This window comes from Oryzias latipes, chromosome 3, assembly GCF_002234675.1.
Source record: "Oryzias latipes chromosome 3, ASM223467v1".
Lineage (NCBI taxonomy): Eukaryota > Metazoa > Chordata > Actinopteri > Beloniformes > Adrianichthyidae > Oryzias > Oryzias latipes.
The window spans coordinates 26,301,318-26,325,486 of NC_019861.2; the positions used below are offsets into that span (position 1 = coordinate 26,301,318).

Sequence of the window (24,169 nt, forward strand, 5' to 3'; positions counted from 1 at the left end):
TTCTTTTAGAGTACTTTTTTTTCCCCTTCAAGTAGATGCATAAATTCTCAAAAGGAAAAAAAAAATGTTTCTTCTCAGATGACAGAACATTTGGAAGATTTTAAACTCTCCCTAAATTAGGTTTGTTGCTTTGACCTTTTCTCGTATCCCTTGTGCTATCCTAGGCACTTCAACATTGAGAGTTGGGTCATCTAGACCCACTAGACCAGGGTTCACCAACCTTTTTGAGACCGAGGGCTATTTCAAGGGCGCCACTAAAAACCTCCTAGCCCCCCCCCCCCCCCCCCAAAAAAAAAAAACCAACATAATTTGAGGACTACTTTTTGTGTGCCCTATTTTTATTTGCTCATTTTACACACAAAAACATGCATGAATTTTCTAGACTCGTATTACAGGGGGGCACTGGCGCCCGCGGGCACAGGGTTGGTGACCCCTGCACTAGACAGTGCTCTGAACCTTTTTTCTTCAATTATTTGTGATCTTCACTGGTGTCCATGAATTACATGAAATCTTTCCACCTTTATCCACCTTTGTCATGGTAGGGAGAACACGTCAATGTAAGGGTGGGGTCATCTAAGATAGCACAAGGGTTAAATAACTTTCAGATTTTCATCGTAAGAAATGTAAAAGCAAGAAAAATAAACAAATTTTTAATGTTTTTTTTAAATAGATTGGGTGTATTGATGTAAGAATTTGTGCCTCTGACAGAATAAAAATGAATAACGCCATAAGTGAGTTTTCTGTTTTATTGATTACATTAGAGCCTACAGTATGATGCAAGGTATTACTCCCTTTGTATAATTTCAAAAAGCACTGCAGTCTTAAAAGTTGCAAAAAATTTAAACATACAAATATACAAGAAATGACAATACAAGGCTTGGTAAACATCAGCTAATCCTGTATTTCCCTTTTATTTTACAAAATACATCTAAATAGTTTTTCTGTGCATCTAGACACCCACACAAAAACATGTATGCCATCTAGACAGAGTCATACATGTCCTCAGCCGTTTGTAGGAATGACATCCATTTCAAAGTATCAAAAATAGAATCCACTGCTTCGCCGTCACTTAAAACAGGAACAAGTTGTTCGCTCTTTGGTTGTGGCCGAAGCAGACGGCAGCCAGAGTTTACCGTCAATGCTGGTTTTGTTTCACTCTTTTGTCTCTTGAGCTGCAGAACTCGTCTTAATGTGAAAAAACAAACAGGAAGAAACTAGAATCCTGACCTAGGCCAGGGCAGAGAACAGCATACGAACAAGAGTTAAGGCATCTGAAGGGTTCACATAGTGGTATGATATTCCCACCACATGAATTCTCTTTTCATTTATCCAGAAAAATGTTGCTTCTGAGTTTGTGTTAGAGCTCACTTTTGCTGCGGTTTGCATAGACTCAACACACAAGTGCTTTTGTTATTGGAAAATAGGACCCAATCCTCTTTTTTCTTTTTTTTTATAGGATCTTGATGCAAATGACTGCCATTCACCATAACTCACACTCACACACACGCGTGTGCCCCAGAAGCCATCGAGAGGCTTCCACAGGATTTGAACAGAACCAGCCCAGCATCTGCAAAGACAAGTGTCTACCTATACAGGCATCAAGGTCTTTTTTTTGTCGTTTTTTAAGCATAAAGAAAGCATGAATGCATAGCAGAATCATTTCAGCTGGAAACGAGTTTCAAGCTTTTAAAAAAGCTCGAGTTGCTCAGCTCAAGTCTCCGTCCTCCCTGACCGGAGTTCGTGTTATCACTGCCATGTCGGCGCTGCATATCTGTGATGAAAGGACGCACCAGTCTGCCAGTGTTAACAGCAAACGGTGATTGTTGTGAGCAGGGTGGAGTGGAAGACCTCATCGACTTTGGGATTTCAACTTGTTCAATGAAATGAGGACCAAAAGAAAAACAACGTACAACAGAAAGACGTCTGAACGTTTCAAATACTTTCCGATCGTTTCTCGTCCGCTGTAAGAAAATCGAAGGCACACAAAGGCCTCTGGGAGATTAAACTGAAATTTTAGAGAGTGCCGTCTCTGTGGACCAATGAGAACGCTTCTGTTTGACAGAAAAAATAATGGGCGATTCATAAAAATCCCAAACACACAGGCTCCACAGCGGCTCCTAAACAAAAACATATGATCCTCAAACTGTGCAAAACAACAGAAAGCTTTTGCTACCATTCAAAGCTGATACATATCAATAAGGCATTTGTTCAGCTAAAAAGAGAGGAAAAAAAGAAACAGGCATAACAGAAAAGCCAGAAAAAGAAAGCCGTGTGAGGATTAATCTATAGATTTCTTAACAGCTGCAAGGCTACTGTAAGATGTGGAATGTTGCACTCTGAAAACCAGAGGAGAAGGTTTCATCAGAAAGGAGGGCGGGATGCGTCACTGAAATGTCTGGACAGCAGGCCTCTGAAAGGCAGGCCCGTCAATCAGGGCGTCAGTTTTTTTAGAATCCAGTATCTGAAGTCAAATGTGGCTTCTCTTCTGCTGATGCTCACACCGTCAAACCTCTGGAAGTGTTCGCCTCTTCCGTTCTGTGTGCTAGTCCTCTTCATGCTGGTGAGAAGGGGATGGAAACACTTCGGAGCGCAGAGCCGAGGGCTCAGGAAGACAGGAGGTCAAACTCGGGCCTGAGCGCTGGCGGACAGCTGGGATCCGTTTGGCGCCACGTTTCCCTTTACATGTAAGAACTGAGCTTCAGGTGTCAGGTCACTCAGGGGGGCTTCAGGGCTCCGCTGTCCTCTTCTGCCACCCGGACCAGAACCTGGACCAGGACCCGAGTCCTTGTCTGAGTTGAGGAGTTTGCAGGTTGACAGATGGAGGGGCGAGGTGGACCTTTGAGGGGGAGTTCAGGTGACACTACGACTGGTTGTGAGCTGATGGAGGACCGTGAGCACTTGGTGCCTGGGACATGTCTCTGCCGATGATTTCGTTCACTGCAGGAAAAAGACAGAAAAACAACAATTTAAACTGTTTCTACTAAAAAATGATCATTTTTTGACTAATGTAAATATTCTTGAGCTCTATGCATGGGTCATAAATGCACCCTACCTTTCAAGACATCATATTTTCAATTAGTAAATGTTATTTTAATCATTTTAATCAAAGTCCCACTCTGATCATCTCTTGATCTACTGTAAAAATGTTCCCAGTGGTTTTTAAATTATGATTATGCCGTTTTAAGCCAATATTAAAAATGCTGTGTTGTTTTCTAGGACTTAGTTTCTGCAGAGCAGCAGGAGTTCATTAGAAATTCAACTCTGAGTTGTGGGCGAGACCCCATTGCAGCGTGGAGCAGGGAGCTCGCTAATCTTCTACGTCACAAATACAACTCTTTTCAAAAGTTATTTTTTTAATCTGCTCCTGATTCACAACAATTTGAATAAACAAATACTCAGAAATGCAAGTTTGAGCTTAATTTTCTTTACACGTGCCAGAAAAATGCCAAAAGAACATGTTGATCCACCAAAAACACCCTTTTCATTGGAGCGGGTCTTTAACAATGAGTTTATACCATGGCACTGTCGTATTACGTCAAGGTTTGACAAGTTAACTGGTTAAAGTTAAGAGTTTGGACCAATGATAATCATGATTTGATTCACTCTGAGTTTATAATCAACTTTTACATCCACAAAAATAAAGATAATACAGATTTATTTCTTTGTCGGCTCTCTTCCGTGAAATCATCTTGAAGCAATGTGCAGTTGTGTCCAGCAGAGGGCAGTGGCGTTCCACACCGACTTCTCAGAAATGGACAAAATGTCAACATGGAGAAGCTGAAGGACTTCTGCACCACTAAGTCGCTGTTGTGTCGTGATTATTCAACAGCTTCCACCAACACTGAGGGACTCTTGCTGAAGTGTGTGGAGCTCACAGGAGTGACCGTCCTTTACTCCATCAAAGCTTGAACCATTTTGCTGCTTCACTTGACCTGGTGAGCAATCTTCTTTTCAACCAGTAAAGTTGATCCCAAAGAGGCATTTAAACAAATAAGAGTCGTCTCTATGAGAGTTGCAGCTCCCCCCCCCCCCCCCCTCTTTCAGGCCGCCTGCATGGTTGTTTTACAGCACTCACAGTGGGACCACAAGAAACACAGCAGGGAGCTCGTAAAGACTGCAGCCGTGAAGGAGATCAACAAAAATGACTTTGACGCGGTGAGGAAGACATGAGGGCAGAAAGACAGAGGAAACCTTTTTTTTTTTTTAAATGTTTTATTAGAAATGTATGGAAAATCTAGTTTCCACTAAAACACGTGGGGGCTCAGCTTTTGTCTGGGGAGCCGGGGCTTCATGTGGTTTTCCCTAAAAGTGACGATTAAAGGTCAGGCGTGCACAAACGAGGCGGGCCAACTGGTTTGGGGAGGGCGTAGCACAGACCTGTGGCCTAGTCTGGGGACTGGGAGGCTTCCAGAAAGACCTGTCTGTACATGACAGTCCACATGTGAGCTAGGACCTTCCCCAGAACAGAACAAACAAATACAGTGGTGGACAAAATTGTTGGAACCCCTCAGTTGAAGAAAGAAAGTCCACAATGCTCACTGAAATGACTTGAAACGTTCAAAAGTAACAATAAATTAAAATTGATTGAAAATTAAATAATCAAAATCAGCCATTACTTTTGAGTTGTTAACATAATTATTTAAAAAAACAAACTAATGAAATAGGGCTGGACAAAAATGATGGTACCCAATAACTAATTGTCCAGGGGGTCATGATGAACTCAGGTATGTCCTTTGATTGACATCACAGCTGTTTTCAAAGCCATAATCAGTCAGTCTGCCTATTTAAAGGGAGACAAATAGTCATGTTTCTATTTGGTGAAAAGGTGTGGACCACACTGAACATGGACAACAGAAAGCGAGGAGAGAATTGTCCCAGGACATTAGAAACAAAATTATAGACAAACATGGTAAAGGTAAAGGCTAAAAAACCATCTCTAAGCAGCTTGAAGTTCCTGTGACGACAGTGGAACAGATTATTCAGACGTTTAAGACCCACGGGACAGTAGCCAACCTCCCTGGACGTGACTGGAAGAAGAAAATTGATGACAAATTGAGGAGACGGATAGTTGGAACAGTATCCCAAATAGCCCAGAACAATTAATAATTAGACATTAAAGGTGAACTCCTAGATCAAGGTACATCAGTGTCAGATCGCACCATTCGTCATTGTTTGAGCCAGAGTGGACTTCATGGGAGACGACCAAGGAGCACACCACTGTTGAAAGGAAATCATAAAAAAGCCAGACTGGAATTTGCAAAAATGCATGTTGACAAGCCACAAAGCTTCTGGGAAAATGTCCTTTGGACAGATGAGACAAAACTGGAGCTTTTTAGTGAGGCACATCAGCTCGTAGACAAAAATAAAGCATACAACAAAAAGAACACTGTCCCCACTGTGAAACATGGATTGAAGTGGTGCAAGGTAAAATGAAATCTCCAGATTATCAAGGCATTCTGGATAGAAATGTGCTGCTTAGTGTCAGAAAGCTTGGTCTCAGTCGCAGGTCATGGGTCTTCCAACAGGACAACCATCCAAAACACACAGCCAAAAAAAACCCAAGAATGGCTCAGAGAAAAGCATTGGACTATTCTGAAGTGGCCTTCTATGAGCCCAGATCTGAATCCCATTGAGCATCTGTGGAAGGAGCTGAAACATGCCATTTGGAGAAGACACCCGTCAAACAACTGGAGCAGTTTGCTCATGAGGAGTGGGCCAAAATACATGTGGACAGGTGCAGAAGGCTCATTGAGAAATGCAGAAACCGTTCAATTGCAGTGATGGCCTCAAAAGATTGTACAAGAAAATATTAAGTCATTAGGTACCATCATTTTTGTCCAGCCCTATTTCATTAGTTTGTTTTTTTAAATAATTCTGTTAATCAACAACTCAAAAGTAATGGCTGATTTTGATTATTTAATTTTCTATCAATTTTAATTTGTTACTTTTGAACGTTTCAAGTCATTTCAGTCAGCATTGTGGACTTTCTTTCTTTCTTTAACTGAGGGTTACCAACAGTTTTGTCCTCCACTGTATGTTACTGTAACTCAGGGGAGGGGGGTGAGTCAGTCAGTCCATGAGCAACTGAACCCAGCTGGGTGTATTTTGATGGGAAATGGAAATCTTATGTTAATTTAAAAATCATTAGAAAAAAAGCTTCAAACCGGAGTTAATTATCAGCCCTCCTTCATTATTAGATTATAACAACTGTATATATTTAGTTTACAATTACATTTATTGTAAACAAATTCAAATACAACTGACTCAAAGTAGCTTTTCTTCAATGATTTATTGGAGAAAGGTTTGATTCAGAGCTCTAACTTGAATTATTTCCTTTTTCTGCTGCTTGCTTTTGTGTCTGGCCACCATCACTCGCATCATCCTGTTAGCGTGGGAGGCTTTTCCTTTTCCATGTCAACCATCTTCACCTACGCCGTCAAGCTGACACCACGCGCACACCAAGGCGGCTGCGGCCCGACAAACGCTTCTACCTTTACATGCGCAGTGCAGCGCCAGGGTGGAGCTTTAGGACGGGCGCTGATCCACTTTGTCACGCAACTCAAGTGTGAAAAAGAAAGAAAGGACGGCGACATCTCTGCTGAGGCCTGCGACCTTTTGAAAGACGAGAGACGCAGCTGGGCTCAGAGCAAACAGTGACTTACAGCTGTTAACAGAGCAGCTGTACCGATAAGAGCTCCGCTTTTGTGCATGTTCCACGTCACTAACAGACAAGTAAGCATTTGAAATTGGTTTGATGAACTTTACTGTCCTAAAGTGATTAAAAAACTCAGGGGTTTGTAGCTTCTAGAGCATGTGAGAAGCTCCCTGTGCAGCTCTGTTTACCTTTGGGTGTCAAATACCACAGAAATAGGCGCAACATGGAGTGAAGTGCGACACACTGACATTAAGTGGGCGTCTGCAGAAACATATCACCTTCCGCTGAACTGATTAGATTTGTGCAGAGGCAAACATTAACTTGTGGACGGATAAATAACTGCGAGGGAGGGAGGAGGACGGACGGACGGACGGAGGGAGGGCAGTCAAACAGAAGAAAGGAGAGAAAAAAGGGGGGGTCAAAAAGCTGCTGCTCAATGGAGTTCGGCCTTATTGTGACTCATATCAATCTGATTCACACGGTTTTCTCCGAAAGATGCAGCAGCAGAGATTTCCCTGCACGATTCGTCAGACTGACAACGCAAAGAAAAACTGTTCCAAATATGAAAAATAAAAATGTTAATCGAAGAAAATGCACACCGTCAGCGGATGACTTCCTGCTTTAAAAAACATAAAAATCTGTCTGTAAAGTGATGCATAAAATAAACAAATACAGCTTGAGATAAACTTTTTTTTTTAAGAGTCGGATTCCTTGAAGGTCGAAGGTCAAGAAAAACTATATTAGTGTTGATTTTCTTTCTTAAAGAGGGTGACTGTTATATTCTGAGCTCCACACATCAATACTTCAGAAGTGAAAGAGAGGTTTGAGTGGCGCGCAGCTTCTGACGGGTTTCATATGCCGATAGTGTTTTCTCGGGTTTACTGCTATTATTCATGACGGTGCAACAGAAAGCCGGTGATTCAGCGCTGCCTGCCGTAGTAACTGTGGCTCTGAATGTCTCAGCCGGAGGGAGATCCTCTTAAGATGACTGGGAGGGGGGCTCCCTAGCCAAAATATACATAAGGCAGTCAGTGAACTACTGTTACTACTCCAACTACTTCAAGTGGTCGTAGGCTGTTATCTGATTTCTCTGCCATCGAGGACTTCCTATTCTCTGCGTAGTTTAGGCATATGGAAACAAAAAAAAAGACGAAGACTGTAAGCAAATAATTACCCAATGATGTTCATTATTGAATAGAAACCTTAGAAAAATCCCTTCACTGCATATCATTGATTTTTCTTTTTTTTTTAAGTCATCACACTTCAGGGTTCATCCTCATACATTTCCATAATGATGACATCACACAAAATTTCTGAGAGACGGATAAGATGAACAGAAATGATCCTAACCCTCCACGACAAACAACCCCGTCCCCTGACTTTAGAAGGCAGAACTCTGGCAGAGCGGTTTAAGCAAACGGATTCAAAATCCAGAAAATGAAGACAGGACGCCTCAACGGAAAGGTTTAGGGGAAAAGGAATAAGAAAGACTTGTGTTGCCTGGAATATGAAGACAGAGTTTCCACCGTGCATGGCATGCACACATTTTCACAAAACGTTGAGGGTGTAAAGTAAAGTAAAAAAAAAACGCGATGGAAATGGAGGGTCACTTCATGGAAGTTGTAGCTCCATCCTCCAGACATACAGGAAAGAGAATTCACTTCAATTTCACTTCTGGAGAAAACGAGAAAGAGGACGAGAGCGCGAAGAGAGAGACTGGTCATGAAGTTGGTTTCTCAAAGTCGCTGGTTTGAGTGAATCATCTGTGGATTCCCGTTTCGTGTGACAGTGGGTGATTCACAGGTGATTTACAGGAGTCGCAGGCTTATATGTAGGGCACTTTTCTCTGCAGATGCCCGGAGGACTCCACTTTGACAAAGAAGTCACAGAAGCAGACCTACCAACTAACAGTAGAGGTTCAGAATGATCGGCATAAAAGCTGCAAGAATACATTTCTGTCACGCAGAAAAACTATTCTGCAAAAAAAAATATTTATATATAAATCCTTTGCTGTGTGAACGTTTGATGAGTTAAGAACCTACTCCAGTGAAAATAGAGTTTTTTAACATTTTCTTGTGGCTTTTTTCTCATTGTGAAGGACATATATAAGTAAAAATGAAGCTTCAAATTTTCATTTTTGAATATTCTTTATTGAAATGGTGGTGAATCCGAAACTACACTGTTCTGCTTCATTCTGATGTATCCGGATGCAGACGGCTGGATCCATGTACGTTTTGGTTTTCCTTATCCGAGCTGGCATCTGGTTCAAAACACTACGACTGGACAGCTCCAATATTCCTCGCCATTTTTGTTTCACTGCTAATGTTAGCTTGGGGTTGGAGAGAGTGCAAACAGATATCTTAGTTATGGGTGATGGGAAGAGGGGTGGGGTTAATCCATGCCAACAGTAACGCCCACAACTCCTAAGGGGAAATTTCTGATACTGCTCTGCAGAAACTATGTCCTAGAAAACGACACAGGTTTTTTTAGCTAAAAAATGGCATAATCAGAATTAGAAGAACACTTTTACAAAAGGATGATTTAACTAGTAATAAAATAAAATGTAGGATTTTTATTTAAAACGGTTTGTAGATAGCAGTTTTATTGTTATGTGGCACCACAATTACCAGGTTTATGATAAAACACAGTGTTTGTTTGTCCAACCACGCAGGAGCAGCACCAACCAACAGAGGCTCCAGAGAAACAAAGAGGGACGGCGCAGTTTCTTTCATAATGACTTGGAACTATCATGTCAAAAACAAACAAGAGGGCTTTTAAATCTCTCTCATCTTCAGAGGGATTTCCAGGGTTCCCTCAGCTGCTGGCGGCGCCTCCACTCGCGGCTCCTGCCAGGAACTCGGCTGTACACTCGTTAAACCCTCCCTTTCTGAAAGTCCTTTTCCATTTCTTTCAGGGGACATGGTAAAAGCTGGAACAGCCAACACTTGCCATTGTTTTTGAAAACCGGCGTTTAATGGAAAGGGATTTTCCGTCCAGTTTTTTCACAGATGAAGAGCTTGTTTTTGCTTTTTGCGGTTGCTTATTGGCTCTTAGTCATACACTAGGCCCAAACATTTAAAACATGAGGCATAGTATGTCACTTTCATCGTGCATTACAAATGGAAAGTCCAAGCATGCAAAACAAAATGCTCTTTCTGTTCATTTTAAGCCTCGACTGTATTTTTATGTATAGATCCACTGACAGAAATGAGCTAATGCAGCTTTGACTGTTTCTGAAATGATTAGCAAAGTTGATTAGGTGGCATTTGTAGACAGACGATATGTTCTTCTCAAAACAAAACAAAGCTGGGACCTCTCTTAAAAAAGTTAAGCCAAGCAAACATCTCAAGGCTTCTCTGGAACCATCCTGACTGCAAGCTGTTAATAAAGTTGCATGTATTGAAAAAGGGCAAGTCTTCGACCTGCTGCAGCACCGCAGAACGGGACTGCAAAAGCATGAATGCAGTTAGGTGGAGTTGATCATGTTTTGCCATGAGGAACAGGCTGTTTGCATGTCAGAGCAGAAACCTGAGCACATAGCAAATGTCATGGTTTGAAAGATTTTAAATTGTAACACATGTAAAATAAAATAAATTACAGATGACAAACGATGTGCTTTTCATAATAAGAGCAGTGCAGGCTCATAGCAGTTGAAAGTCCCACTATAAATCCTCTTTTGGTCTATTTTCAAATTGTTCCCAGTGCTCTTTTAATTATAATTATGATGTTTTTAGGCCAAAATCAAAAAACTGTCATTTTCTAGGACAGTTTCTGCAGAGCGGCAGGAGTACATCGCCTGTCATTCGCCTCAGCGTTGTGGGCGGGACCATTGGTGTGGAGTAAACCTGCCCCTTCTTCCCATCATCCCTTTGTTTATACTCTCACCCGCTAGGTTAGAAATCCAAACCTAAACATTGGCGGTGCAACAAAAATGGCGAGCAACATTGGTTCTCTCCAGCCGTACAGTTTTGAGTCCGACACCAGCTTGGATGAGGAAAACCGAGACGTCCATGGATCTATTTGTCTGCAAATGGATGCATCAGAATGTGGCCAGGAAGCTTGTGGCCTGCCGATTGTAGCTGCAAAGTCACAAATTAACGTTTTTTTTAAAAGGGGTTGTTTGTTTTTTTTAAACCGCTCCTGATTCAAAACGATTTGGGAAAAAAAGCAATCCTCAGAAATGCAATATTAGGCTATAAGTTTTTAGTTTTTTTGTTTTTGAATCAAAACAGCTTGAGCTGACTTGCAGATCATTTCAAAATGTGTGTCCTATGGAGTCTGTGTAAAAAAATGTCAATAAATGCATTTAATTGGATTGAAGAAAACAGAAATAGTTGACAGAGAAAAAAAAAAGTTGCCTTTTGTGTTTACTCAAGCAGAGTGAACAGAATAACTGCTATTTAAATGTCAAACAGAGTGTTTGGTGTCTGAGGAGAGAAACAGAATGATGGAGGGTTTCTGTTGCTGCAGCTGCTCTGAAGAGCAACAGCAGGAGAACAGACTCGCCACCGCCATCGCTGCTGCTTTTTCTGGACAGAACTTTCTCTACACCATCAGGTTACCAAACATTTGATCTTCTGTTTGTTTTTCTGGTAATCTTTTTTCTTCCCCTCAGCGTGTTGTAGGTAGCCCTGAGCTAAAAGTATTCCAGTGATTCACGCAGCAAAAGAGCGATTTCCTCTTTCTGATTTACATGTCGGTTACTCAAACAACGCTGCGGTTAAATTCCCACAGTCAGCGTACATGGAGGTCTTCAGTTGAGACATGGGGGAACTCCCCTCTTTCTGGGGACAGTTTTTCAGTTTTAGTCTGGGCTGCACAAACTTGTGGGAGAGTTGATGTTTCAGTCACTTTGTCTGATTTTGTTGGTCATTCTAACCAGTACTCCCCACTGTAGGAGATCTTTAATCCCCCTAAAACACGAATTACGTGAAGATGCATGAATCGGAACCTACTAAAGTCAGAATTTCAAAAGTGTTAAAAGCAACAAAAAAGACAAGGAAATATAATTCTTACAACAAAGAAATGAAGTGCATGTTCAAGCACTTGCAATATTTATTTGATTCCATCTCCAGGAGAACGTTTGGACGTCTCTGGACGTCACTCAGCTGAGCTCTACGTTTGCAGGTCTACATTTTGGGAGGAGTCCAGCTAACAAAAAAATGTTAAAAAGATGCAGGGAAAGACCCCCAGCACACCCTGTCATCAGACAGTTTCAGACAAACGCACAGAGACAGTCCCACCACTGTTCCCTCCACTTCATGCAGAGCATGACCACAGTCATGTGCAGATTAATGAGCTAAATGCACGGCTCTGCACCCGCCTCAGACTGTCACCATGACAGCTATAATTGGTCACATGAGAGGCCATCCTTTAAGCCACTTCTGTTAATTGAGTAGCCCCACACAAAGGCTGACAAGTGTTTGCACAACATTTTCATACTATAATAAAAAATTCATGTGGGTGATAATCTGATCCTCTACAGCAAATCCCTATTTTATGCGTGTTGTTTTATAATGCAACAAAAAGATGACAGAACATCTGATCCTTTTCAAACAATGCAACTATATTTCTGAACATTTAATTAAAATATATGCATTTCTATTTTAGTTGCTAACTACATTTCAGTGTGAATGTCTTCGCTGTGAGACCCTGCAGAGAGGATGGATTGTGATTTTGTCTGTCCATCTGTCTCTCCGCCTGTTTTTACACCTCCTGCATCTCGTGCTCTGCCTGCACACAAACACATATGCATGCACAGCCACCCAACACACACCTCCACAACAGCAAATAGATTTACATAAGCATAATAGACCATCTCCCTGCTACACACACACACACAAACGCCGAGCATGCTCTGATGTGCGTCACAGGGACCATCTGCTTGCTAACTAGAGCACTTTCTGCACACACATTTCCCATTCCTGCTCATCAAAACTGACACTCGGCTGCACCATTTCATTGTTCGTACGGCAAACTCTTCATCGTACAAAAGCGGCACATAGTACCTTTCAACAACAACTTCCGTCGTTCCGTAAAATCGTGGTCTTTGGAGAAATCTGAAGCTGGAAGGTGATGCCACGTCACCCCAACAGAGAAAATGATGACAGTTGCATCAGAAAGCCGGTTTCTCTTGTTGTAATGACACTTATCACACACTCGTTAAGGGCCAAATAATGTCATCAACTTTAATTAAGCAGGGCTTAAACTGTTTTACGAGTCTCACGTCACAAAGGTGCTATTAGCCTTTCAGTCAAACACTATTGACTAAGCAATGAGAGTAAATGAAATAGGTGCTGAATCATTGGTAAATAAAGCTTTACTCTCTGTTGTAAACACTAAAGATTTTACTGCAAAGAAAATCAGACAAATGGTTGATGAGTCCATTTTAACATAAACAGCTTATTTACTAATTTACAAAGAACAACAGAAAACCTTCAGTATTTCTGACATTTGTCATTATAACTAACCATACAGGTTAGGTTGTACTTTAGGAAGGGATTTAGTCGTCTTCGGTGCATCGTTTGATCACAGTTGTGATGATATTAGTCAAAAAGTCGTTTAAAGAGTCGAGAATAAACTTTTCAGGTTTCAAAGTTTTAATATAAAATGATAATATGTTACTTTGATGAGGGGACACCAGCTGGCTTCTTGTCACAGTTACATTCATTTCTATTCTAACCTTCAACAACAAAATAGTGGAAAACTGTTTGAACATTTTCATTCCACAGTTAAGTGCCACAATCCCAGTCTAATACAAAAGATTTTCTGAAAGCTTTGTGGTGGGCTTTTTGCACTTGTAATTCATTCTGACCCGTCTGCTGAAAGTGAGCTACTTTAGAGAGTGTGCCATGACCTCCTAAAGCTAAAAGCTGTGCTAAGTTTCCTGTTGCTACATTAAAACATGGCCTACAGAGCTGGGCTGGCACAGAAAGCTATTTTTAGCCACAGGCTCCAAAAAAGATCTTACATTCCCGGCTGAAGTGTGTCGCAAACTTTTTACGCTTTTGTTGGGGGGGCAGAACGAGTTCCCCCAGTTGTGTCTTTGTGGTTGTGTGAGGAGGGAGCTGAAGTGTGAAATATGTGGATAAACAGATATCAGGGGTACTCACAAATCCGACTGTAAAGAAGGGAGACGGCGAGTCTGTGTGTTGTTGGGGTATTGTCAAGCGTTGTGCACTGATGAACTCCAGTCGGTGCCGGTCCTTCACACATGATTTATTTACACCAGCCTCGTGTTAATTAGCTTGACCCCTGCAAACGCACAATATCCCCCCTCCCACGCTGCCTCACCGGGCTACTTATTAACCCTAAATCTTCAGTGGGCTCATTTGAATACGCCACCGGGGTTAGGAAAAAAAAAAAAACACAGGTGCGGATCTGATGTGCAGATAAGGAGGAGGATATTTTAGAGCAGTTGAAAGTGGTCTTTTGAGCACAGTGTGCGCAGGAGGAAATTAATATGCTAAACTAAGAGATAAAACTCAATTGTTAGGTAAACAAGTTTCTACTGAGCTTTTAAATGAGAGCTGCTACACAAACGAAAGCACGCACAGGATGCAATGACTGCAGCGCTCCAGCTGTAGCCGTACCAAACGGCACAAAAGGACTCAATACTTTGTTGTTCCCCAGTTCCAGGAAAATAAAGATTAAAGTGTAATTACTTTTTCAATCCACTGCCAGAGATACAAAAGCTTAATAGAACCAAATTACCTCCCAGAATATAGGATTTTCGTTAATAATCCGACTCCGTTAATGAAACTTGACACTATATTTGGTCACTGCTGTTGTCAAACAGGATCTTAACTCTTAAATACAATATTAAAAACTTAAATACAATGTAAAGGAAGTTTAATCTGTTTCAGATTAAAACTGAGCCTAATCAAGTACGACTCAGCACAAAGTAATCAGCTACAACGTACTAGTGAAAGAATATTTGACAAAGAGCAAATCACACACATGCAGAGACAAAAAAAGTCACATTTTTAAGCAATGGCTGTTTTTTCTCTGAGACACAAACTTCTCTGTGTTTAACATTCAGTAAAATAGAATGCTGAAACTTTAGGGGATCAGCGGTTGTCTAGAAGGAGATGGATCATAGTTTCACTAAAAAGAAGGTCAATGGTTTTCACACATCTTGAGGAATAAAAAAAGACATCTCACCATCATCCAGTGTGATGTCCTGCAGGCCAATGGAGCGGAAAGTGGGCTCTCTGTCTTCTGGCTCTTGTTTGATGATCAGCCTCTCCCCCTCAGAGGGGTAGGGCCCCTGAGGAGTCAGAGGATGAACCAGCGCCCCGACTGCTGCTGGAGACAGACTGCTCATGACCGGGCTTGTGGCCTGAGGAGACGGCTGTCCTGAATGCTGCTGCAAGGCCCCCAGAGGGCTGCCACCCGAGGTGGGGGAAGACGAGGTCGGGGAATGGTAGGGTAGCGAGTGGAGTTGAGGAGAAGAAGGTCCAGAGTGGGGAGAAGCAACCATCCGTGGAGGGGGCGCGGTGGATGGCGTGGGACAGGATGCTGATCTTTGACTTACGGGGTGGTAATCCATTCCTCGCTGCAGCTGGGAGGAGTGCTGCCCAGTGAGGGGGTGTCCACCTGAAGAGGGCACCTGGTTGGAATTTGAAGAGCAGTGATAACCTCCTAATCTGTGGAGGTGTGGGGATGAGGGCGTGAGCAGAGGTTGCTGGTTCTGCGGGGACCCTACAATGGGGTTGGATGATGCAGAAGGTGAGGAACAAGGGGAGGAAGGATACACCATGCCCATGCTCATTGGGTGCGATGTTGCAGTGGGGCTCTGCTGAAACGGAAGCCGCTCATAGCCCTGAGGTGAGAGGTTGGGTTGGCCATTAAAGGACAGGCTGTGACTCGGACTATGGCTGTGCTGCAAAGGCTGGTACAAGGGCTGAGGGGGAGGAGCGGGGCCAGAGCTCTGTTGGAAAGTCATGTGGCAGTCAGCAGGAGGGTGGTGCAAACTGCGACCTTGGAGGTGAGGCAGGTGCTGGAAAGATGGGGAGCTCAGGGGGGCGCAGGGGCCCGGCAGAGGTAGCAGGCCATGTCCGGAGCTGGTGGCCAGGCCATGAGGGGAGCTGGACAGAAGGCTGTCCGATGGGTGGCTCTGCTCAGGAGAAGGCAGCTGAGTGTGGACCAAACTGGCAGCATGTGCTAGGGGCATGGAAATGGGGGGTCCGGGGAGGTCCAGCTCGTCTCTGTGCTCCTGTTTTACCATCACTGAAGAGACATAAGTAGGGGAGGAAGAGGAGCAAAAACAAAGCAGAACAGAAGTTAATGCCCCTCCATGTTTGAGTTAGTCTTATTTAAACAGTCTCTGATCATGGTGTCCATCAGCAGCATTAGTCAAACTCCAGTTTTCTAAAACATGTTTTTTTTTCTTACAGCTGTTTATTATTATTACAGGGAATCAGTGTGAAGCTGCTGCAGTAGATCGGTACACAGAAGCTAGTGCTGACTATCACTTGTAATAAGCAGACAGTTCTGTTTTTGTCCTTTTCCTTACAGTGGGTGTAACAGAGCTTATTGCAGAGCTCAACTTAAAAGAGCCCTCTTTTGTTACTGTGTGTCTATAAATGCGCTCTTCTGAGTATCTGCAACAGAATGACAAACGGAGAAAACGTCTCTGTTTTAGAACACAGGGAAGTGTGTTTGTGCGCAGGCCCACAGGGCTGTGGTTAAGATGTTCTTACGCCCGCAGGTGAGGACAGCAGCAAAGTACGTTTATGTCACAATTTTATTGCGAGTACAAAAAAATATTAAAAAAAAAATACAGTTGAGCTAAGTGTTCTTGTGCAATACGGTGGAAAAGAAAAAAGAAAAAATGAAGAGGAAGGAAATGCAATCTTTAACTCGGTAAGATTTGAGATGCCTTTAAAGCACGAGAACTGCAATACCCAAAAAACGTTGCATCAGGGGTCCTTTGTTGCTGCACCCACTACCAACTCCAACATAAAAGATTCAAAGTTTGGGGATTTTCTTCTGATTTTAGCTTCTTTTCTTCCATCTTTAACACTAAAACATCTGCACTAAAGCTGAAAAATGTCACATCAGATTACTTTAAAGCAACTGAAATAAATATGATGTAAAAAAAAAAAAAAAGAATGGGGCCATTCCCTTTTAGTTTGACAGCTTAGAGTACCACTATGCCAATCGGTAACCTATTTCCCAATCTGGCGCCTTGTGGTGACTTTTATTTTTATATGGTTCTGAGACAGAGAGAGAGCATATGTTGTCAGTTTGGGTGCAATCATGTGAAATGTGTGGGAGAGCAGACAAAATGCCCGCCAGCCTAGTTTACACCAAAGGAACAAACAAGTTCACCGACTGTCCTCCACTCACCCTTAAAGCCTGTGGGGCAGTGAGGTGCAGAAAAGGCTAAGCAGGGATTATTTTAACAGAAACTTTGTGCCAAGAGTTTTCAAGTCTGCCTTGATCTTGCAAACAGCTACTAATAAATAACTTAAGTCAATTAAAAAAAAAAACAACAACTTTTAACCATTAAATTGCAAATAATCTTGTTATTCCTATTATCTTAAATTCCTCTTCAAAGTGAGACAAGAGTATGAGATGAAACATAAAATACTCCAGCTTGGCTGACTGTTTTTCTCTTCCTTTCTCTCTTTTTCGCCACAATAAAGCAGGCGGCGTCCCCGGTGACACTGGTGGTGTCAGCAACCCGGCCTGACTGATAGTGCGGTGTTATTTTACACCGCTCTGACAGGCTGCGCTGATCTTTCAGCGGTGAAAACAGGAACTGCTTGTGCCGAGTGGGCGTGCTTGCAAACAGAAAGGCTGGGTGGGTGGATGGGCAAGGCTGCTTGAACACATTCACACACATGCGACGCGCACACACACTGCTGCGGTGTTGGGATGCAATGCAAAAAGAAAATGCTCACATGTCAATATCCTACGCCAACTCAGTTTTCAGTTTGACTAGTTGTTAGACCAAGAAAAAAAACAACAACAATATCAAATATCAAAATATAGGCTTGACTTGAGAGGCAAAGAAAATCTGAAATGCTAATTTCTTACAAATATGAACGAAATGGTTTAAAAAAAGCCCTTTGTGGTTGCTCAGCAGAACATTTCAGAGATCAAAGCGTTCTAAAACCCAATGCAAAAGCAAGCAATGTATGTAAAGAGATTGACCATCTGTTAGCAGGTGATTATGATATTTTAAGTGGAAGCCACAACAAGGCTTTCTCTGTGGACAGAAAAGAATGAGGCAGGCAGATTCCTCATGAAGTGTGGCACACAATCTATGCTCTCTCAGTCAGAACCTTTAAACTAGCAGAAAACAATACAATACGTGAATGAAAAAGTATTGAATGACACACAAATTCATCCCTTCAAACCCTTATGTATACATCAACGGTCTGAAATCCAGTCAAAATATTATGACTGTCCTTCAGCTCACCTGACAGGTACGTGAAGCGTTGCGATTGGCTCCGTTTCCGTTTTCCATTGCAGACGTAGAACTGCACCTGGACGGCTGAGCTCACGGTCTTGCTGTGGTACGGAGGGACCTCCACCACGATGCAGGACTACAGAATACATTTCATATTAAGATCTGCACACCTTCTGTCGCAAAACGTGGCACTGTTTATTTATATCAACAATTTAGCACTAAGCAAAAATCACAGTAAAAAGGGGAAAACCTCACTTACGCCTTGAGTTTTCTCACGGATTATTTTGGCCTCGACTTCCCACTGTGGGCGTCCGTCTGGGAAGAAAACCAAAACAAAAGAATATTAGGCAAAACGTAACTAGCACTCGATGTGGCTTATGGTGGAAACCTTTCCACTAAATGTATTGCCGTGTTTTTTTTCAAGATCCTTTTTTTTTCACGATCCAAACATTTGAATAAAACAATTTGAAATTCTTGTGCTATGCTGATAAGAAACATCACAAAGTTGTTCAATTCTTCCTGTGCGTGGGCATTTGCAAAAGATGCATGTGACTGATGTGTCAAACCAAACTCTGCACCGTTTTATCACATCCTGCAATACTTGGCAGTTTTTGGATGTGAATGTAAGAGGAGTTGTTCCTGTTTCGAAAACAGCAACAGCAATCCTACCTTTTTCCGTTTTGCTGTGTCACAGTGAAACTTTTACAATAAAGCAGACCTTTTATCAAATTATTTGTGGAGAAAATCAGTCACTTTAAGACCCAAATAAAGGAAGGTCTTCATGGTTTTGAAAAAGTAATCAAACATCCAGATGTGCTTCTGTTTAACTTGGCAGGTTAACAAATTTAGTTTTTAAACAAAAAAAGTACATTTGAGTTCATCTATAAGAGTTTCAACTGTCTTATATTAATTAATTACGCAAGTTGAAGTCTGGCTAAAGGCATAGTGCAAAGAAATATTGCTGAGAAGCACAAACCTACTGAATACCCTTTAAGCTGCAGAAAACACACTTTCAGCTGCTTTTACTTCGGTGTTCACTCTTGATGCTGCACCTGCGTGGCGTCTTCCACAAAACCTTAGACATCCCCAAATGCCACTGCAACAGGCCTGCAGAAAGACCTAGCATACATGTCGACCCAAGTGGGGGTTTAACTCCACTTTCTGCCAAAACCCCAAAGTTTCTTCAGAGGATTCAGAAAGTATGTCATCTGAAAACATTAGTAAGGCTCCACTGATGCTGCATGTAAGAAATCCTCTCTACTGTGAAGAACAGCTTTCTTTCTTTTTTTTCCACCAGTGAGCGATGACCTTGCCTGTCTTTACAGCTGACAGTGGTGCATTACTGCAGCCCGACTTGTTGACATTCAACAAGCTGCACTCTTTCCTGAAGCAAGGGCCCCACATGCTCTGTCAGACAACAAGCACCAACAGGACTTCATACCACGCAAAAGCAATGGCTTGGATCATCAAACCCACCCAGATGTCTCTAAGGAAGAAGATACGAGCACACTTTTGTTTCACCAAAATAATGACTGTAAAACATGTCCATAAATGATTAGGAGGAAGGTTTAAATCTATTTTAAAGATGTACAATTAAATGAAGTGTTTACAGTTACACAACACCTGAATGAATGCCCCTGATGTGTGACTCATTGCTCAACATAGGCTGTAGCTGCTTTTTGTATAAACATGCCTGTTTGGAAAACTTCAAATGAAATACCAATTATGAAGTCTCCTTTTATTTTGTTCTTTGACAAAGTCTTGTTTAGGTCATCGGTAGGAAGCCCCAGCTGAAATGAACTCAGGTTGGTGTGGTTTTTTTATTCAATTATGAAGTCAGTCAAACCTCAAACTCCTTTGTTTCCCCTTTTCTCTGCCTAAACATAGTGATTACGTTCCTTTTTTTATATATATATTTGCCTTTTTTCATGTCAAGGAAAATGTGATGAGCAAATATAAAAGAAAGAGCAGAGGAAAAAGAAAGAATTACTAAAATATTATTTAAAAATTGCCTGATGTTCACCATGTGCATCATAAGACGCTCAGTGTGTGATCACTAAAAAAAAGAAAAGAAAACAAATCGCAGCGATCCAAGTTCAAATGATTTACAGGTTTACATGCAAAGTCAACATCAAAGAAGCAAAAATAAAAAAGAATCATTAAGGATAAAAAAGATAACTACGGTACTCTCTTTTTTATTATTGCAACAAAAACATCTCTTAAGCCGACGCTTTGATCTCCTCCTATGTGTATGGTTTGTACCGCAGCAATTTGGAACACACCCACCATTTCTTTGCATCAGCAAATCATGTGAAACTTTACGATGTGAAGTAACCTGCTGTTATCTTTCAAAGTTTAAGAGAGGACGGAAAAATGGCCTCCAGCTCCTTTTCTTCCATTTACCTGCTTTTACCAACTTCTGAATGCTCCAAAACGGACAGATCAGTAAAGTGGACGATCACTTAGACATTCCTAATCAATATCATACTTCAATCCATTCCCCTTCATTTCTTACAGTCAGTTTATTTTCCCCCCAACAGCGGAGGTGTGGAAGGACTTGCTGCTTTTCTCCGCTGTGACTCAGTAGCGATGCCTCACAGGATTTTTACACATCCCTCCCAGCAAATTCTTTTTCTTATCCATAAAGAATGACAGTTGCTCACAAAGACAACTCTGTTTAACTTTTCTGCCATGTGTGAACATGAATCTGGCTCTCAACATCAAAAAGGTACCTGAGGCAGGTAGAGACTGGCTGAAAAATTGGCTTCCTTTTAAAATTTCCATCTGGCTGTTACACGGGCTTGAATAAAGATTGGAGAAAGAAAAATATAAATAAATTAATTTAAAAAAACTAAGCTCTTCTCTGGTACTAACAACCAGCCCATATCCAATAGTCTTAACTTTTTTTTCCCTGCATTATAAAGCTAAAGATATAAATAGCTTTTGACAAATTCTTCTTTTTTTATCTTTCAACAGCCGTCTAGTTTTAATAATTACACAGTAAATTTTATTTGAGTTGCCTTAGTTACTTAACTAAATGTCTAAATTAAAATGTATTGTTGGATAAGAATGAACAATTTGCAGCAGAAGAAACAGGCTCAACCAACAGCAAACTCATGAAGGTAAAAAAATAACATTTGGTGATGGTGGTGATTGTGTCAACTCACGTAGAAAAACATGTATTTAAATGCTGACAACGTCTCTCATGCGGCTGACTAATCTGTTTAAGGCCAAAATAAATAGACAGCCATGAATAAATATGCTAATGAAAGTCCTATGCACCATTTCTGTAGTCATATTCTTGGGCAGATCCAGATTCTACCGGTCAAATACTTACCAGGGCCTTTCTCCAGGAAGATGACCTTGGACTCCGGAAAGAAGTTGGAGCCACTGATCACCATCTCTTCTCCCCCGCTGACCAGACAGCTGGTCAGGTTGAATTTCTCAACTTGCGGCAACTCTTGTGCTGAACGCTGGGCTGGAAGAGTAGGAGGGAAAAATGAAGGCGCACATGTCAAATGATTGGGATTTAAAATCACAACAGATCCACTCGTCTCTACAAAAGACTTGAACAAATAAGTCAAACTGGTTGGCCTTGTTTATGTGAGCATGTGAAAGAATGGACTTAAGCAAATCAAATCAAATTCCTGAATGCCAAGCAGCTTTTTTTTTCTAGAGGCACGGCTAAAATGCTCGTGTGGCTTCCAGCAGCTCGTTTGCTTTTCCTTCCAAGCTTTACACTGTTTTCTGAATGAATATTTTTACAACTTTGGACCTCCAGCTAGCTGGGAAACACTCACAGCACTCCACAGGAATAGAGGCAGCCTGCAGAGACAGCACCTTCCCGTTGGGCTGAGGGATGTGAACTCGGAACACCACTCGGACCCGCGTGTTCTTCCTTCCAATGTCAGTTTCCCCCTTGCGCAGCTCGATGTCGGAGTTCCGCAGTTTGAGTATTCCCGCACAGTCGATGCTGCAGGGCAAGAATGAAAATGTCAGCCCTGCATGGTCCCGTTCTAGAAATGCTCAATCCCAAACCCACAAATGGCAGTTTGTGTCAGATGCATTACAGAAGTAAATAAAAAAAAAAAAAAAAAAAAACCAAATATACTGAAAACAAAATTCAATCGTAAAGCAAATCAGGGCTTCCCAATAACTTTTTTCAGTGCCTGAGGTCACGAAAATATAAATAAAATAATATTTTTCCTTCCATAGCCAACACAGGAATCAATTTAAAGAGGTTAACTATACATTTCTGTGAAATGCCATAAAAGTGGCAAGATTTCCTCAAAGAGGGTAAATATCTTTATGAATAATGAAACCTCCAAACTCTTTCTGACATCTACCTGGCTGACATGTTATTTTCAGGAAGTAGAGGGATTTCAAGGACTTTGGTGCTGGAGACCAGAATTTCCTGGCTGGCCGTGGCTACAGTTTTCCCAGTGATCCGGTGCACCTGGTAGAAGGCGTGCGGCCTCAAGTAGCGGTCATCGGCTGTTCCAATGAACATCTGCAGGTTGACAGGCTTCTCGCTGTAGCCCATGAGCTGAAACCCAGAAGACAGAAGAGAAACAGATGTGAGTTCCTGACTTTACACCGAGAGGTGAAAACAAGCAAATATTGTCAGTTTCACTGCATTGGAAATGTCACAGATAACTCAGCTCATATGCTACAAGATATTCTTAATAAATATGCAATAAGACATTCAATAACAACTCATTCTTGTAAGTACAAAACAAGCCGAACCGGTGGGCCGTGAAGGACAACTACCAGCTGTACTTTGCTGAGTGCTTTCACCCAAATCTCCACCTAAAGACCGGAGTCTTTGATGACAGAAAAGTGACGTTTGCAGACTAAAGGCGAGAAGAATAGGAACTGAGCAAAATCTGTCCTCCGTGAAGGGACAGGGAAAACACACAGCCCATACAATCCCAGCACTGTTGTAATGTTGTGCTTGGCAGACTGTGACGGCAGGATGGCACCCCCCGACAAATACACGCTCTCACCATATTGCTCTCAATAACCAACCACACTTCCAGCTTAGGCGCAGAGCAGCCTGTTGAGGCTAGCAGAGAAGAACAAGGCCTTTCATTGCCGTTTATACCCCATAACGGCCAAACCCCAACCCCACCACAGCTGGCTATTGACTGTTTCCTATGCAGGTTTCCATCACATTAGAGTGTCTGGTACAAAAACCTGTATGAGGGACAAACACGTTTTGTAGCTTCCATTTGGTTAGCTGATGTTCCAAACTAAAACTTGTTGTTAGTAGATAGTGGCAGCCCAGGTCTATTATTTTTGTTTGTTTATTCTGACTCTGCCCTTTGAGGAAGCTCCTGTAGTGAAATAAGATTAGATATATTAGGCTAGGCTGAAATATTCTGTGTTCAATGAGAGATACAAAGTAAACAGGACAGTAAAGCTTACCTCTAAATTATTGGGTACTATCCTGAGCTGATTAAATGACTTAAATGTAATGGAAATGTGTCCCAAGACTCCATAAAAACAACAGGATGGCAGCGTAAATAAATGCACAATCAAATACATGTACATTTACTTTCTTGCTGCCAAATCAAAACAAAGCCTCTTAGTTTTTTCTGACTTTCAGAAAGCTGGTAAATGTATAAATTCTTTTAAGAAATCAATAAAATATGTTAATTTTAGTAAATAGATAAAAATATCAGCCAACACTGAATATTTTTATTGAGACTGTCCCCATTTAGTCCTTTATTTTTATACTAATAATTTAAATTAAGTGTTTTTGATGAAATGATTGGACATAAACTTTATTAATGTGAATCTAGTCAAATTGTTGTTGTAAATCAAAATGAATTCAGGTTGGTATTTTTGCAGTGATTCCAACGTTATATGGAACGGGGAGAAGCTAAGGGGGAACGTAAATGTTTGCAGAGTTACAGGTACAAGTTCACTAGTGAATCTGCATAAAAGCCACTGCCTTTTGAAAAACTAAACAGCCTGTGAAACTGCAGGGATTCACCTAGTTACTGTGTCATTCGCCTTTGTGCCATTTAGAGTTAAGAAAAGCAGATTTTTTAGTGAACTCAACTTGGAAATTTGTTGGAAATAATATT

General features: G+C 41.6%; 1 protein-coding gene across 2 annotated transcripts in view; it reads right to left on the bottom strand.

The window, feature by feature from the left end:
- Window positions 1-877: 877 nt before the first annotated feature.
- Window positions 878-24,169, bottom strand: part of nfatc3 (nuclear factor of activated T cells 3) — a 62,620-nt gene continuing 39,328 nt past the window's right edge. For both annotated transcript variants that reach the window (XM_004067396.4, XM_011492734.3), the window contains exons 4-10: window positions 22,424-22,623; window positions 21,878-22,050; window positions 21,415-21,555; window positions 18,337-18,392; window positions 18,087-18,213; window positions 14,819-15,886; window positions 878-2,937 (exon numbers count right to left, since the gene is read on the bottom strand). In XM_004067396.4, the coding sequence (XP_004067444.1) occupies window positions 2,861-2,937; window positions 14,819-15,886; window positions 18,087-18,213; window positions 18,337-18,392; window positions 21,415-21,555; window positions 21,878-22,050; window positions 22,424-22,623 (1,842 nt within the window). In that variant the 3' untranslated portion in view covers window positions 878-2,860. The remainder of the gene's footprint in view (window positions 2,938-14,818; window positions 15,887-18,086; window positions 18,214-18,336; window positions 18,393-21,414; window positions 21,556-21,877; window positions 22,051-22,423; window positions 22,624-24,169) is intronic.